Source organism: Oncorhynchus mykiss, chromosome 14 (assembly GCF_013265735.2).
Source record: "Oncorhynchus mykiss isolate Arlee chromosome 14, USDA_OmykA_1.1, whole genome shotgun sequence".
Taxonomy (NCBI): Eukaryota; Metazoa; Chordata; class Actinopteri; order Salmoniformes; family Salmonidae; genus Oncorhynchus; species Oncorhynchus mykiss.
Window position 1 is genome coordinate 15,352,057 of NC_048578.1, and position 15,762 is coordinate 15,367,818.

The following is a 15,762-nucleotide window of genomic DNA, read 5'->3' on the forward strand; positions in this document are numbered from 1 at the left end:
GAAGCTGTTTTTCAGTCTCTCGGTCCCAGCTTTGATGCACCTGTACTGACCTCGCCTTCTGGATGTTAGCGGTGTAAACAGGCAGTGGCTCGGGTGGTTGATGTCCTTGATGATCTTTTTGCCCTTCCTGTGACATCGGGCGCTGTAGGTGTTATGGAGGGCTGGTAGTTTGCCTCCGGTGATGCGTTGTGCAGACCGCACCGCTGTGGTAGATTTGATAGATTTATGACTGGGGAGAAGACAAAACTAGAAATATTGTCTTAAATATATACACACTGTCAATTGTTATCTAAAGTACCCACTTTGTGTGTTTAGTTGTCAGAGATCCCACTATAATAACACCAGACACCCAAACAGCAAGGTGTGTGAGTCGTAGGTGAGCAAAGCCCTCCGTTTTCACATTTAAATGCAGAACAAATAGTCTGTCTCGCTAGTTGAATCTCTAGCCCTAATCTCCCATCTTCCCATACCACAGGAAGCCCCCCATACCCCTGCAAGCCCCCACCCTAAAGCCAAGGGCGAGCAGAGCACGCAGAGGCACACACCTCTGCCTGCGAAGAGCAAACAAGGGGATCTATAGTTCACAAAAGCAGGCCCCGCACTCAGGCCTGGGCAAAAGTAAACAAAAGCACTGCGGGGCCATAATTGATGGCACCATTCCCTTTCATACAGTAAATAGATGTCAAACAGCGGGGACAAGGCAGCCAGATTACCCAAGATTTGCAACACCACCAGATTACCCAAGAATGCCTGCTTTTGATCTCCCACCACTTAGCCTGTGATTCCCTGTCATTATTTCAAGTGGCTGCTTTTTTTTGCCAGAACAGTTATAAAAGGCTCTAACGATTTCTTCATTTTGCACTGTGGTGTGGTGGGGAAGACACAGCGGTCAGGTCCATCTTACAACACCTGTCCATGCATTTGAGAGCAGAATTTAAATTGGACTATGCTGTCATGACGCTATTGAGATTAATGGTCAAATCGGCTTGCTCACCCTTGAGTAAAATAAATAAAGAAGTAAATGTGTTTATGTCTATTAACTTCTATGACTCTAAGGTTGCTTTATTGCATTGTCAATATCAATCATCGAGTCTGAATGTGAATGAAGTGACACGAACAATGAGAATGATGGAAATCTGGGAGCTGAAGTATGCACACCTTTAATGGAATTAGAAGTGTGCATACTGGAAAACACAAAGAGTGATGGGAAATTGTATTTTCTCCTTAAGGAGTTTTAAGTGGCAGGGCCACTGGCTCTCAGCAGCCAGTCGCATGCTACGGAAGGAGATACTGAAACAAGATGAAAGACAGCCTGCATGTAGGGACTAGAGAGAAGATGAGACAGAGAGAATACATGTCTCCAAAACAATTCCATTATTGACACAGTGCAGGCAATAAGGGCCCTTTTTTTTTGTAAACCCCATCAAAGTTCTTTACGGGAGGCCATAAAGAAAATAATGTGCTAGGCTACAGCTACCGGCTCGTGCAGCATCAAAGGACTGCCGTTATCTCTTAGCCAAGCTCCCAACATTTTTGGGGGGGGGGGGGCATCTCTGTGATTCTGCTCGCTTTGATGTGCCGATTATCTGGACGCGTCAGTGCAACGTAATTGGGCTAGGTGAGTAACCGTGTTCTGCTCAACCTGCATGCTGCCTGGGATTTGGCTGCTGCTCCCTCAGGTTCTGTGTCGAGCATGTTTTCCCTCGGCCCCCCATCCTCTTAAATGTCTGTGAAGATAAGATGGGTGTGGGGTAATTGAGAAGGTTCTCCGTGTGGAGATACAGCAGATGGGAAGTGTGATGCCTGTTCCTTTTGGGGTTTTACGAAAGAGAGGGGATGTTGGGAGTCCTCTGTGGAGGTATGTAGTGGTGGCCTTGTCTAGTGCAGGCTGGACACAATGGCATTGATGTGATATTTACTATAAATACCAAACTTTCACCATGACATGATTATTATAGCATAACACCTGTTGAAATGCTACAATACCTTAAATGGTCAACAAGCACAACGCTCCCAGATAACCGTGGAGAAATGCGTTTGAGACGTTCGCACCGCAGGGGTGGAATTCTGTTCGACGAGGAATTGTTGATGAACTCTGGGCACATGTAACAAATCACCTTATCAAGACCTGATTGTGAGAGACAACCTACTCCCTTCATGTAAGGGAGGTAAGACAAGCCCAGAAGGGAAAGATGACGAAGAGGGAAAAAGAGATTTGGGGAGTTCTGGGGTTTCACACACGAGCCAGAGAAATCAGAAAACAATGGCAAAGTGTTGCTGCACTAGGTCCTCCCCACTAGGTCCTCTAATAGGTCCTCCCACTAGGTCCTCCCACTAGGTCCTCCACTAGGTCCTCCCCACTAGGTCCTCCCACTAGGTCCTCCCCACTAGGTCCTCCCACTAGGTCCTCCACTAGGTCCTCCCACTAGGTCCTCTACTAGGTCCTCCCACTAGGTCCTCCCACTAGGTCCTCCCACTAGGTCCTCTACTAGGTCCTCCCACTAGGTCCTCCCACTAGGTCCTCCCACTAGGTCCTCCATTAGGTCCTCTACTAGGTCCTCCACTAGTTCCTCTACTAGGTCCTCCACTAGGTCCTCTACTAGGTCTTCCACTGGGTCCTCTACTAGGTCCTCCCACTAGGTCCTCCACTAGAGAGAAAACTAACAAACACACGGCCAATAGACAGGTTGGCTGACACCGTCATGAAAATGATGCGTGCACATCGATTGGTCCGGAAATAGTGCTTTGTTATGATTCTGAACGGTCAGTTAGCTAACAAGAATGACCAGAAGCTGCCATGTGGGGAATCATAGGTGGCTGGTTTCAGCTAGTTTAATCTTGTTCTTAATACCATGTCTTGTTTTCAGATGTTTGGACTGATTTCATGTCAATGCTAATATGGCTCAAATTCACTAGCTAGCTAGCTAACCAACCCCTGTAACGATGTATTTGAGAGACAAGTTCTCAATGTGCAAATGTATTTATGTTTTCAATATGTTTTCAAACATTTGGAGACAATATATAGTTTACATGTTGTCAACCATCTAAGCCAACCCTGTCTGGTTTGCCCCATAGTTGCGCACACTTTGGTTTTGGTGCTGAACTACCAACCTTTCTATAGGCTTGTTTGAAGTTTAGCAAGTCCACTGGTCCCTCAGGACTCAGTGGCAGAAAGTTACTCACTCACTCATTCACTAAATTCACGCACTTGCACACACACTCATCCACCTACCTGGAACTTTGGGGCTGCTTGTCAAGGATTACAATCAGATATGACTACTCAGTCCAGCTTGGTTGAGCAATGAGCTAATAGGCTATATATACCCACCAAAAGAGCATGTATGTTCTAAGAGTACGTACAGTGCCTTGCGAAAGTATTCGGCCCCCTGAACTTTGCGACCTTTTGCTACATTTCAGGCTTCAAACATAAAGATATAAAACTGTATTTTTTTGTGAAGAATCAACAACAAGTGGGACACAATCATGAAGTGGAACGACATTTATTGGATATTTCAAACTTTTTTAACAAATCAAAAACTGAAAAATTGGGCGTGCAAAATAATTCAGCCCCCTTAAGTTAATACTTTGTAGCGCCACCTTTTGCTGCGATTACAGCTGTAAGTCTCTATCAGTATTGCACATCGAGAGACTGACATTTTTTCCCATTCCTCCTTGCAAAACATCTCAAGCTCAGTGAGGTTGGATGGAGAGCATTTGTGAACAGCAGTTTTCAGTTCTTTGAACAGATTCTCGATTGGATTCAGGTCTGGACTTTGACTTGGCCATTCTAACACCTGGATATGTTTATTTTTGAACCATTCCATTGTAGATTTTGCTTTATGTTTTGGATCATTGCCTTGTTGGAAGACAAATCTCCGTCCCAGTCTCAGGTCTTTTGCAGACTCCATCAGGTTTTCTTCCAGAATGGTCCTGCATTTGGCTCCATCCATCTTCCCATCAATTTTAACCATCTTCCCTGTCCCTGCTGAAGAAAAGCAGGCCCAAACCATGATGCTGCCACCACCATGTTTGACAGTGGGGATGGTGTGTTCAGGGTGATGAGCTGTGTTGCTTTTACGCCAAACATAACGTTTTGAATTGTTGCCAAAAAGTTACATTTTGGTTTCATCTGACCAGAGCACCTTCTTCCACATGTTTGGTGTGTCTCCCAGGTGGCTTGTGGCAAACTTTAAACGACACTTTTTATGGATATCTTTAAGAAATGGCTTTCTTCTTGCCACTCTTCCATAAAGGCCAGATTTGTGCAATATACGACTGATTGTTGTCCTATGGACAGAGTCTCCCACCTCAGCTGTAGATCTCTGCAGTTAATCCAGAGTGATCATGGGCCTCTTGGCTGCATCTCTGATCAGTCTTCTCCTTGTATGAGCTGAACGTTTAGAGGGACGGCCAGGTCTTGGTAGATTTGCAGTGGTCTGATACTCCTTCCATTTCAATATTATCGCTTGCACAGTGCTCCTTGGGATGTTTAAAGCTTGGGAAATCTTTTTGTATCCAAATCCGGCTTTAAACTTCTTCACAACAGTATCTCGAACCTGCCTGGTGTGTTCCTTGTTCTTCATTATGCTCTCTGCGCTTTTAACGGACCTCTGAGTCTATCACAGTGCAGGTGCATTTATACGGAGACTTGATTACACACAGGTGGATTGTATTTATCATCATTAGTCATTTAGGTCAACATTGGATCATTCAGAGATCCTCACTGAACTTCTGGAGAGAGTTTGCTGCACTGAAAGTAAAGGGGCTGAATAATTTTGCACGCCCAATTTTTCAGTTTTTGATTTGTTAAAAAAGTTTGAAATATCAAATAAATGTCGTTCCACTTCATGATTGTGTCCCACTTGTTGTTGATTCTTCACAAAAAAATACAGTTTTATATCTTTATGTTTGAAGCCTGAAATGTGGCAAAAGGTCACAAAGTTCAAGGGGGCCGAATACTTTCGCAAGGCACTGTAGTAGACAACATGCTGTGGGTTTCCTGCCAGGGAGGCCTAAAGGGCCTTGAACTACATCATCCATTCTGCCCTCCACTTCAAAAACAGCCTTTGGAGTGCTGCCTGGGGGCTTTGGAGCGCTGCCTGGGGGCGTTCGCCATTAGCTTGCCACTTGGCGGCCAATTGCGGGGAGCAGCGGAGACAAAAGCCACGCCCACCCCTGCATGCTCTGATTGCTCCGAGAGGGCCGGGGATAAAAAAATAAAAAAACTATTTGCCCCGGTTGGGACGGGATGGGGCCTCGTTTTGGCATGGCAGAGCGCAGATTCCCCCGCAGAATGTTTGTTTGGCTGTTTTTGGCACAGGCCGTCCAGGACTGGGTCTTTATCAGTTATTGGATGTCAGTCAATTGATTCAGTGTGCAACGTTGGAGGATTCTTTCCTGTTTTGATGAGGACGTTGACATTCCACGATACTAATTTTAAGCAAATATTCAATTGGGAGACGAGACCACACTCAACGATGTGCTGCAGGCTATGTTCTAGTGCTATTTCAACAACAAACATGTTTCCTCTTTCTGAGCCAATGCCTTTCTACAGTGCACACCTGAACTAGCCGTTTCATATGTCAAATCAGAAATAAAGGTGCACTGTATTTCCTGACAACTATAGTCTGGATTTTCTAACCATGAGATTTGTCTATAAACCTATTTATTATCTATTACTTCTTGCTATGCAAATTGTCGGGTGACATGTTACACACAGTCCACTTATATGGATGGTGTTTAATCTTTGGACCTCTCTGTCTTGCCTGGCAGGTGTTTGAATCAGATAAACTCATAATTTCAAATAAAAGGGCTGAGAAGTCAAGCGGATTTACAGACTGTCCAAGAAAAAAAAGGCCCCATTGTCCATGTCCTATGTGAGGTAATGAGAATAAATGAAAGGCTCAGTGCGCCCTCTCTGACATCTCCCTCTCTCTCTCTCTTCCCATCCCTCTCTCTCCTGGCTGACGTGTTTTGCCATACTGTGATCTCCTGTCTCCGGGCCCTCAGGTAATTTGGATATTGCATGGAGTCAAAAGCTCTGTCAATCAGATAAGCACTGACCTAGCAGGCCTCATAGATAAGACATTACACAGCAAGAGGGAACGGCAGACAGTGGGGACACAAGGTTGACTATAAAAGCTCAGTGAAGCGAGGCTGATCACGACGGCTTTTCAACCACATAGGGCTGCCAAGAATTAAGTATCGCTTGTCCTCTTCTTGCCATCTCCCAATTTAGATTGACTGGATCAAATCTGGATCTGGTGGATACTCGTCTTTCCTTTTCAGGTCCAGAACACAGTTTAGACAGGTATCTCTGTTATATGATGCGAGTGGGCCTCTGCAAATAAAATAAAATAGTATTTGTCACATGTGCCAAATACAACAGGTGTACTTAACCTTGAAATTCTTGCTTGCAAACTCTTCCCAACGATGCAGTTAAAAAAATAAAATCATAATAACACAAGAGGAATAAAATACACAATAACGGAGCTATATATTTTATTACTCTTTATTGCTTTTATTGCTCTTACATTCTGCATTGTAAAATTCTAACTTTAGAAGCCTTTTTAAACCTTCAGTAAAATTCCTCTGTAAACGTAAAATGTGTTATGTGTAAATCATGTACATATTCCCAGAATCAATTAAATGCACCTATTAGGCCTACAGTTTTTTGCCACTGCACCAAATGGGGTACAAAAGACACTGCATGCGTATATTCCATTGGCTTACCAAACAACAAGGTGCTTTACCATGGAGTGGGAGACAATGTGCCACATATTTTGAATGAGTGCGACATTGACATATTACAAAGAGTGAGACATGAGCTTTTGCTCAAGACAACATTTAGGTGGAGCACAGATAGAAAGCCACTGGGGGATTGCACTACAAATTCTAAATACACGTTCAAGACAGCCCAGAGCACTTTCCATCAATGAAGGAGCGACTCAAAAGTTAACTTACATTTTATTTTTATTTTATAGATGCTACTTCTCTGAAACTTGTCACATCAAACCTGCGCTCAAAGTGACCATACAATATCTTTCCATATGGTACAAATTACATATTTTAAAAGGCAATATGTAGTGGTGATCTTTAAAGATTCACCTAAGGGGAAATTGGTTAAATTTAAGGACATAATTTGATATAGTTTTATAACTAGGACTGTTGTTACTGGGAACACCATCTCTTCTAAATATGTCACACAGTGTAGCCTACCCCTGTGGATGAGTAGCCTATGCTCTATAACCGTAGTGGTGATTGCAATCTCCAAACTAAGATGTTGGCCAACAACTAACGTGAAAAACAATTTATATGGACAATTTCTACCCAATAAATGTTGCTGTTGTCTAACAATATTGAGTCGTATGCTTCCAGTGCCATCTACTGACAAGAGACTGGTAGCACAGAGCCTACCATTCAAGGCTATTCAAAAACTTTTCTGTGTGTGAGCCTAACAGTGAGCTCTTATGTCATAGAAGGTGCCAGTGCTGTCACTAGTAGGCCTACTTAATTTCTCCATGCAAATATGATTTATTGTTGAAAGTAGTATAGCAATCGACACGCAGCTTTTACAACCCATCATGAGAAGCTGTATGCTAAGAAATGCAAGAGGAGTAACAGGACTCACCGTTCTGTAATTTGTGTTCTGCTTTTAGTTTAGTATTTTTCGAGGTGTTATTATTTAAAATACTTAACACATAAAAACGTCACTGACGTTTGATGGTGAGTTTTGAGTAGGAAGCGAGTGAGAAAACAGAGTAGGAAGCGAGTGAAGGGTTAGAGGGCAGGGCACGATGAAAGATGATTGAAATTCAGCCACAGAACGGACTTGGAGCATGCTCTTGAACACTCCTTCCACCCGGAAATACGAATAATTCCCAAAGATGGCGGAGCAAGGGCCAATGGCGATAGCTATGCGGCTAAGAAATCAACTCCAGTCCGTATATAAGCTCGACCCGTTACGAAATGAGGTAGGTACCAATTAATTTCGGACTCTATAGACCAGTGAGAATTGTTTGAGTTGATCAGGGCTGGATCTAGCCGCATAACTAGTTACGACAAGGAAAGGCAGCAATGCGAGCGCTTTCTCCCGTCCCTAAGTGATGGAGAGAGAGCTGCCTACCATGTGTGCGGAAGTCTATCCGTGTTGTTGTTCTGGGCAGCTAATGCAGGTAATTCGTGCAAATGTGTACCGTTCAAACGACCCATTCCCCCCGTTTTACACCAGAAACGCGGTGCATTGTTTGTTAAAATACTAATGTGCGTTTTGCATGGATAAAATATTTTGACAGTGATGTTTAAGTTTTTACACTTATTAACTAGTAGCAGCTAATTGTGTTTTCTAGGCTAGCTAGCTTCTCGTGACGGGCTTGTCAAACCTTGCTTGTAAGTGACTGTCTTACCTGTGTCCAATATTTGCAATTCCGTGTGTAGCGTACTGGGTTGCTAACTATATAACTTTATAAAGATATAACGTAAAGTTAGATGCTACACTATTATTTGCCATTGTGTTAGCAATCATAACTAGGTACAATGTTGCAGTCACCTGACACACCCACCTGCTCTAAGTAGTGGAAAAGAGCACGCGCAATCGACAATGAAGTCACCAGGCTACTCTAGAATATCGTCATTCTGCCATTTAAAAAAAAATATATATATATATATATTTTGTTTACACCAAGTAGCAACAATGTAACGAAACTGCATGGGATACTTTATATTCTTGAGATTTCAATAGCAACTTAATATTGTTGCAGGAGGAAGTGAAGTTGAAGATCAAAGACCTGAACGAGCACATAGTGTGCTATCTCTGTGCTGGGTACTTCATCGATGCCACAACTATTACCGAGTGTCTGCATACATGTAAGTGGGCCTAGCCTGTGTGTTCTATGTTTTGGTTTATGAAGTTGCCTCTCTAAGAAATAGGCTAACTTTTATAGACTTGTGGACTAGCCTACATACTGCCTGTGAATGCGTACAAATCAAAGTTTGTTGGTCTCGTACACAGATTTAAAAGTGCAGCTTAATACTTATGTTTCTAGCTTCAAAAGTGCAGTATACTTTCGTAGATATAGTGTATGGACACCCTTCAAATGAGTGGATTCTGTCATTTCAGTCACAACTGTTGCTGACAGGTGTATGAAATCGAGCACACAGCCACGCAATCTCCAAAGACAAACATTGGCAGTAGAATGGCCTTACTGAAGAGCTCAGTGACTTTCAACATGGCACGGTTATAGGCTGCCACCTTTCCAACAAGTCAGTTCATCAAATTTCTGCTGTGCTAGAGCTGCTCTGGGCAACTAAGTGCTGTTATTGTGAAGTGGAAATGTCTAGGAGCAACAACGAGTCAGCCATGAAGTGGTAGGCCACACAAACTCACAGAATGGGATCGCCAAGTGCTGAAGCACGTAGCGTGTGAAAATCGTCTGTCCTCAGTTGCAGCACTCACTACCGAGTTCTAAACTGGCTCTAGAAAAAACATCAGCACAATAACTGTTTGTCGGGAGCTTCGTGTGAAATGGGTTTCTATGGCCGAGCAGCTGCACGCAAGCCTAAGATCACCATGTGCAATGCCAAGTGTCGGCTGGAGTGGTGTAAAGCTTGACCCCGTTGGACTCTGGAGCAGTGGAAACAGTCTCTGCAGTGATGAATTAAGATTCACCATCTGGTAGTCCGACAGACAAATCTGTGTTTTGTGGATGCCAGGAGAACGCTACTTTCTCAAATACATAGTACCAACGGTAAAGTTTGTTGGAGGGGGAATAATGGTCTGGGGCTGTTTTTCATGGTTTGGGCTAGGCCCCTTAGTTTCAGTGAAGGGAAATCTTAACGCTACAGCATACAATGACATTCTACACTTCCTACTTTGTAGCAAGTTTGAGGAAGGCCCTTTCCTTTTAATGCATAACAATGCCCCTGTGCACAAAGTGAGGTCCATACAGAAATGTTTTTTTTGTTCAGGGTGGAAGAACTTGACTGGTCTGCCCTGACCTCAACTCCATCGGTCCACTTTGGGTTGAATTGAAATGCCGACTCTGAGCCAGGCCTAATTGCCCAACCTCACTAATGCTCATGTGGCTGAATGGAAGCAAGTCCCGCAGCAATGTTCCAACATCTAGTGGAAAGCCTTCCCAGAAGAGTGGAGGCTATTATAGCAGCAAATGGGGGACCAACTCCATATTAAAGCCCATGATTTTGGAATGAAATGTTTGACGAGCAGGTGTCCACGTACTTTGTCATGTAGTGTACATAGTAATAAAACAAGTTTGTATAGTGCATTTTAATGTTACTATAAAACATCATTTTTCAGGGACATTAATGGCCAATGTCTCTTCTGCTTCTATTTCAGTCTGTAAAAGTTGTATCGTGAAATACCTCCAAACCAGCAAGTATTGTCCAATGTGCAACATAAAGATCCATGAAACCCAGCCTTTATTGAACCTGAAATTGGATAGAGTGATGCAAGACATTGTCTACAAACTGGTTCCAGGACTTCAAGAAAGTAAGTACATTGAAATTCATACAATAATACTTGTTCTAGTTTTTGTTACATAGTACTTTAATGGTTTGATTTTGTTTCTCCTGTTTACTTAGAAAAACGCTCTTAACTCCTAATCATCTCATTTGTAAAGTTCGCAATGAGAACTAGTGTAACGGTGTTACTTAAACACCTGCGTCATTACATTATCAATTTAGCGTGGGTTGATAAAATATATTTTTTTAATGTGGTAGTGTTTCTAAGGTCCTTAATTTATGTTCTTTGTAAACAGGTGAAGACAAGAGAATAAAGGAATTCTATCAGTCGCGTGGGCTTGAGAGAGTTGTTCAACCGCCTGGGGAAGGTAAGCCTTTAGATTTTAATTAGATTTTTCATGTTTTGTCAATCTACAGCTTCTACTTTTACATGGTATCTGTGTGTCACCCCTAGACTCCATACCAGATACAGGATTACCTTTTACCAGCTTTGACCATTCCAAGGCCCACTTCTACAGATATGACGAGCAGGTCTCGCTTTGTCTAGAGAGGCAAAGGTAAGATTTTGTGTCATGCCTTGACAAAACTACAGTAAGTAGCCTACTGTCTATTCTCAGACCGCAGGTGGATTATCACTGATACTTAGTGCTTAAATTCAGTTTTGGTTCTACCCCCCCCCCCCCCCCCCCCCCCCAGTGTTTCCAGTAATTGTCAGCTATTGTCCAATAAAAGCCAACAAATTAAAACATTGCCACCCTAGAATATATCCTGTTTGCATTGGTTCAGATTGTCTTTCCATCGCATCATCTATGTACTCTGCCTGTCTGTCTTGAGCTCTCACTAACATATCAACTGGTACCAGCCTGCAGAGTTTCCTGTGCCAGTGAGTCAGTGTGACAGGGGCAGAAGTGTTTAAGTATTTTATGATGTTTTGCAAACTGGTGACAATGATTTATTGAGCTATAATAGCCTACCATGAAAAATGCATGTGTCCTGCTGGCTTGTCAATATGCTGTTGAAACCTGGACATTTTACTTCTTGAGGTATGTCTTACCTTGCTTCAAAGTAGCCTATAACCAAAATCCCACCATAGAAATGTGAAGGCAATTATTTGATGAAGACCTCGTGTTCATGTACTATGTGTTTTCTTTCATTGTCTAGCAGCCAAAGGTATTATCCTAGTCATTTTAGCAACTCACCATAGTTATCTTTAGCTCGCCTCTTTCAAAATAACAAAGGGATATTTCTATCTCTGCCTATGAAACCGCTTTAATGGTGTTTTCAAATTGTATTTTGTAACATTTGCACATAGACCTACCTCTGTGTACAGTGCATTTTGAAAGTATTCAGACCCGTTGACTTTCTCCACATTTGTTACAGCCTTATTCTATATTTGTCCCCCCCAATTAAAACACAATACCCCATAATGACAAGGCAAAAACAGGTTTAGAAATGTTTGCAATGTATAAAATAATGAAATCACATTTACATAAGTATTAAGACCTTAACACAGTACTTTGTTGAAGCACCTTTGGCAGTGATTACAGCCTCTGGTCTTCTTGGATATGACGCTACAAGCTTAGTACCCCTGTATTTGGAGTTTCTCACAATCTTCTCTGCAGATCCTCTCAAGCTCTGTCCGGTTGGATGGGGAGCGTCACTGCACAGCTATTTTCAGGTCTCTCCAGAGACCGGGTTCAAGTCTGGGCTCTGGCTGGACCACTCACAGACATTGAGACTTGTCCCGAAGCCACTCCTGCGTTCTCTTGGCTGTGTGCTTAGGGTTGTTGTCCTGTTGGAGGGTAAACCTTTGCCCCAGTCTGAGGACCTGAGCACTTTTGGAGTAGTTCTTCATCAAGGATGTCTCTGCTTTGCTCCCAAGTTCTAGAAACAGGATGCACCTGAGCTCAATTTTGAGTCTCCTAGCAAAGGGTTTGAATGCTTATGTAAATAAGGTATTTCTGTTTTTTCCTTGTCATTATGGGGTATTGTGTGTAGATTGAGGATTAAAAAAAAAAACAATTTTCAAATAAGGCTGTAATGTAACAAAATGTGGAAAGTCAAGGGGTCTAAACTTGCAGCGCCTAAAACGAAGAAATAATTATCAACATTTTTAAGATAAACATTCTGATCTTGTTCCATTGATACAGCGTATACCTACACTACTTTGACAAACATTGTGGGGATTAAGGAGTATATGCAATACCCACTGGAAAATAACTGGGTATACAGCTTATACCTGCATATGCCCTCCACTACACCACTGATTGGCAATGAGCACTCCTAAAAAAAAACGAGATTAACCTTCACACGGTGGCATTCAAATGGGTTTTTATTTGATATAGCCGGTGAAGTTCACATTTTAAAATGAAAACCCCGTCACAAATGTTTCCTGGAATTCTTTCAGTTCAAAATGCCCCTTAAAATCCCTCCCAGTGTTTCATGCTTAATCATGTACTCTCTTGTCCCTACAGTTCATCTCTGTCTGAAAAAAAAGATAAGACCAAACTGACTCTTCATGTAAGTCGTGTGTGGAATGGAACCCCACTATGCCACCAGAGGTCTCTGTTAGTTTAACTTGCAGTGGTCTGTTCTGTTTGGATCGGGTCTCCACAAGCAATGCTTTTGCAATTGTATTTAATTTGTATTTAATTTGAGTGTATCTGTCAGTCCCTAGTAGAATTGCCCACATTTTTTGGGGGGTATATCCATTTTTAATTCCGTAATCATTTAGAATCACGTGTGGAATTGGAGTTGTAGTAATGTTGCTCTGCCTCGTCTCTGCAGCAGAAGTTTGTGCGCTGCTCGGTCCGAGCTGAGGTGAGACACCTGCGTAAAGTGCTGTGTCATCGACTGAATGTGGAGAAGCACCAGGTCAGTTGATTGTCTAGGAAGACTACATTTTAAGAGGGACATATCAGCACCATTTTACATTACATGTGCAGTGTACCTATTTGCAAACAGTCCAAAACTACAACACAGGAACCATGTCCTATGACTACAAAAGTGTAGCCTATTAGATAATCCCTTGTGCAACTTTTCAGTCGAGTGCTTTGAATGTTATACACAGGTTAGTTGTATGTGAATGTTTCAGAGAACTGGAAATGGAGCATATGTGCACTTGTACAGTTGACCCAGGACCAGTTGTCATGTTTTGTCCTCACTGTGTGGTCTCCATTTCATCACAGATCCAGATGTTGTTCAATAATGAGTCCCTTCCAGATCACATGACCATGAAACGGCTGTGGATCTCTCACTGGTTTGGCAAGGTACCTCCCAAGTTGAGCCAACAATTTCACACTGAATTCCTTTACACTTGAACTTTTTCCATTTGGACGCTCTGTGGTGGAAACAGCATTATTGAATTTAAGGAAATAATATTCCAAATCAATATTCTGTAGTGACTTCAAATTATACAATGTCTATGGAAATCTTACTCTCAATTCAAACATGTTTTCTAAGCACAAGAAGAAAGTAATTGTATGTTACTTAGAAAACTACATTGTTTGGGGGTAAGACAAACAGTGCATATATATTTAAGAAGTTAAATCATGCTGACGTTGATCTCAGTGTGTATATATTCCTTCATAAATCCAAATAATTAATTGTAGTGCGAGAAGAGAATACTTTGACTTACCTCAAATCCTGTAACAGGGTTATAATTGATTTGGGAGCTTCTTTCTGATTAGTTTGATTTATGTTCATGTAGGATTACATGTAATCAATTGTTTTTTATTATTCCAGGCTCAACCGTTGGTCCTTCACTACACTATTAAGGACAAAAGGACAAGATAGAACTTTTCTTGCCTGGCTACCCATCCACATCACTCCGGCCAACTGATGTTTCTTGTCCACCATGAGTCTGGGTTTGCCCCCCCCCCCCCCCCGACAGTTTCTAGAATGCACACACATTCTAAATGGTCCCAGAAATCGAGGGGTTGGGCCAGAGCCGGCCTACATGATGTCACCAATTTTGCTACTCTTTGTTAGATGATCCAATCACTGAATTTGTTTTGTACAAAGGCCTTCATTTTGAAGTCAGACAAACAACTTCTAGGATGGCAGTTTCAGACTGAACGTATGTAGCGATGGATAGACTCATTGGTTGTTTAGCAACAACCGACGTGTGTGCGACTATGGGGCAAAACAGACAGGGTTGGCTTAGATTGTTGACACGTAAACTAGTCTCCATGTGCAAGTGTATTTGTTTTAAATAAACAATGAGTACTTCTCTTCATACATTAGTTGTTGGTTAGCTAGTAAATTTTTGCCATTAGCATTGACATGAAATCAGTCAACCCTCAAAACAATACATGGTATCAAGAACAAGATAAAACAAGCTGAAACGAGCCACCTATGATTCCCCACACGGCAACTCTTTTCATTGTTGCTAGCTAGCTGACCATTCAGAATCCTCACAAAGCACTGCTTCCGGCCTCAGAATTACATTTGGGGTGAGATGTCAGGCAAGGACTTCCCCCTTTCTAATGACCTCAGCAGCTGTATATATTTTGTATTAAATATATTATATTTTAACAGTGTGTACATATTTTGCTTGTTTTGTATTTTTGAAAATAAATATTTGAAAATTGACATGTACAGTTTTTTTTTTTTTTACAGTTCTGTGGAGATTTGCACAGAATTTGAAAAACAGTTGCTATGTTCAATTATGGGAAGCCAACATCAACATGGAATGGAAGCAACTATCAATAGAACTGTGCAATGTTGTCTCAACTCAGTAATGGAAGATATAACCTCAAATAAAAGCATTGAAGCTTTAGTGCATTTGATTAATGGAGTGAAAGTATGTACACTTTTATAGACCAGAAAATTAACGCTTGTCACTAAAATTGTAATTTATTAGTTCACGTTTCAGTGGTGCAAGTCCGGAATTATCAAATTGGAGTACTGCAAAACTAACACTGAACTCTAAATTCTGGTAAATATTTTTGTTCTTCGAAGCACCTAAACTCTCATGAACTGTACTATGTACAGTGGAACTGATCTGTACATACTTGATGCTATTTTACAGCCCCTTTATGGTTTGTGCTGATGAGTCACGCTGGATAGGAGCAGCTGACATCCAGGCATGCCAGCATTGGGAATCGATGTTAACTCACTATTCTCAAAGCCATACCCAAATCTCATACGAGATACCTTTGTTTTAATGACTGTCAGACGACTGGTTCTAATGTTCTTCATTAAGTGATAACATTCCACTAGGTGGCAGACTTGATTCATTCTATGCATTACTTCACTTTTAGGTTGACTGAGGAGAGACCA

General features: G+C 41.9%; 1 protein-coding gene across 7 annotated transcripts; it reads left to right on the plus strand.

Moving 5' to 3' along the window:
• The first annotated feature begins 7,819 nt into the window (after positions 1–7,819).
• On the plus strand, positions 7,820–15,074 carry LOC110488897 (polycomb group RING finger protein 1). Of its 7 annotated transcripts, none has more exons than XM_021561346.2 (9): positions 7,820–7,973; positions 8,760–8,865; positions 10,355–10,507; positions 10,776–10,847; positions 10,934–11,036; positions 12,954–12,999; positions 13,267–13,353; positions 13,668–13,748; positions 14,224–15,074. In XM_021561346.2, exons 1-9 carry the CDS (start codon positions 7,887–7,889, stop codon positions 14,272–14,274), a joined length of 786 nt encoding a protein of 261 aa, XP_021417021.1. In that variant the 5' UTR covers positions 7,820–7,886; the 3' UTR covers positions 14,275–15,074. The 7 variants fall into 7 exon arrangements, with proteins under 7 accessions (XP_021417021.1, XP_036798926.1, XP_021417020.1 ...); XM_036943031.1 differs by having other exon boundaries at positions 7,821–7,973; positions 8,757–8,865; positions 13,270–13,353; XM_021561345.2 differs by having other exon boundaries at positions 7,822–7,973; positions 8,757–8,865.
• The last annotated feature ends 688 nt before the right edge of the window (positions 15,075–15,762 follow it).

What these genes read in the sequence shown, in the direction of transcription:
- LOC110488897 (XM_021561345.2), top strand. Translation starts at nt 7,887, where the DNA reads ATGGCGGAGCAAGGGCCAATGGCGATAGCTATGCGGCTAAGAAATCAA. An exon ending in GGTTCCAGGACTTCAAGAAA is followed by an intron (nt 10,508 to 10,775) that starts GTAAGTACATTG and finishes CTTTGTAAACAG; the next exon opens with GTGAAGACAAGAGAATAAAG. An exon ending in TGAATGTGGAGAAGCACCAG is followed by an intron (nt 13,354 to 13,667) that starts GTCAGTTGATTG and finishes ATTTCATCACAG; the next exon opens with ATCCAGATGTTGTTCAATAA.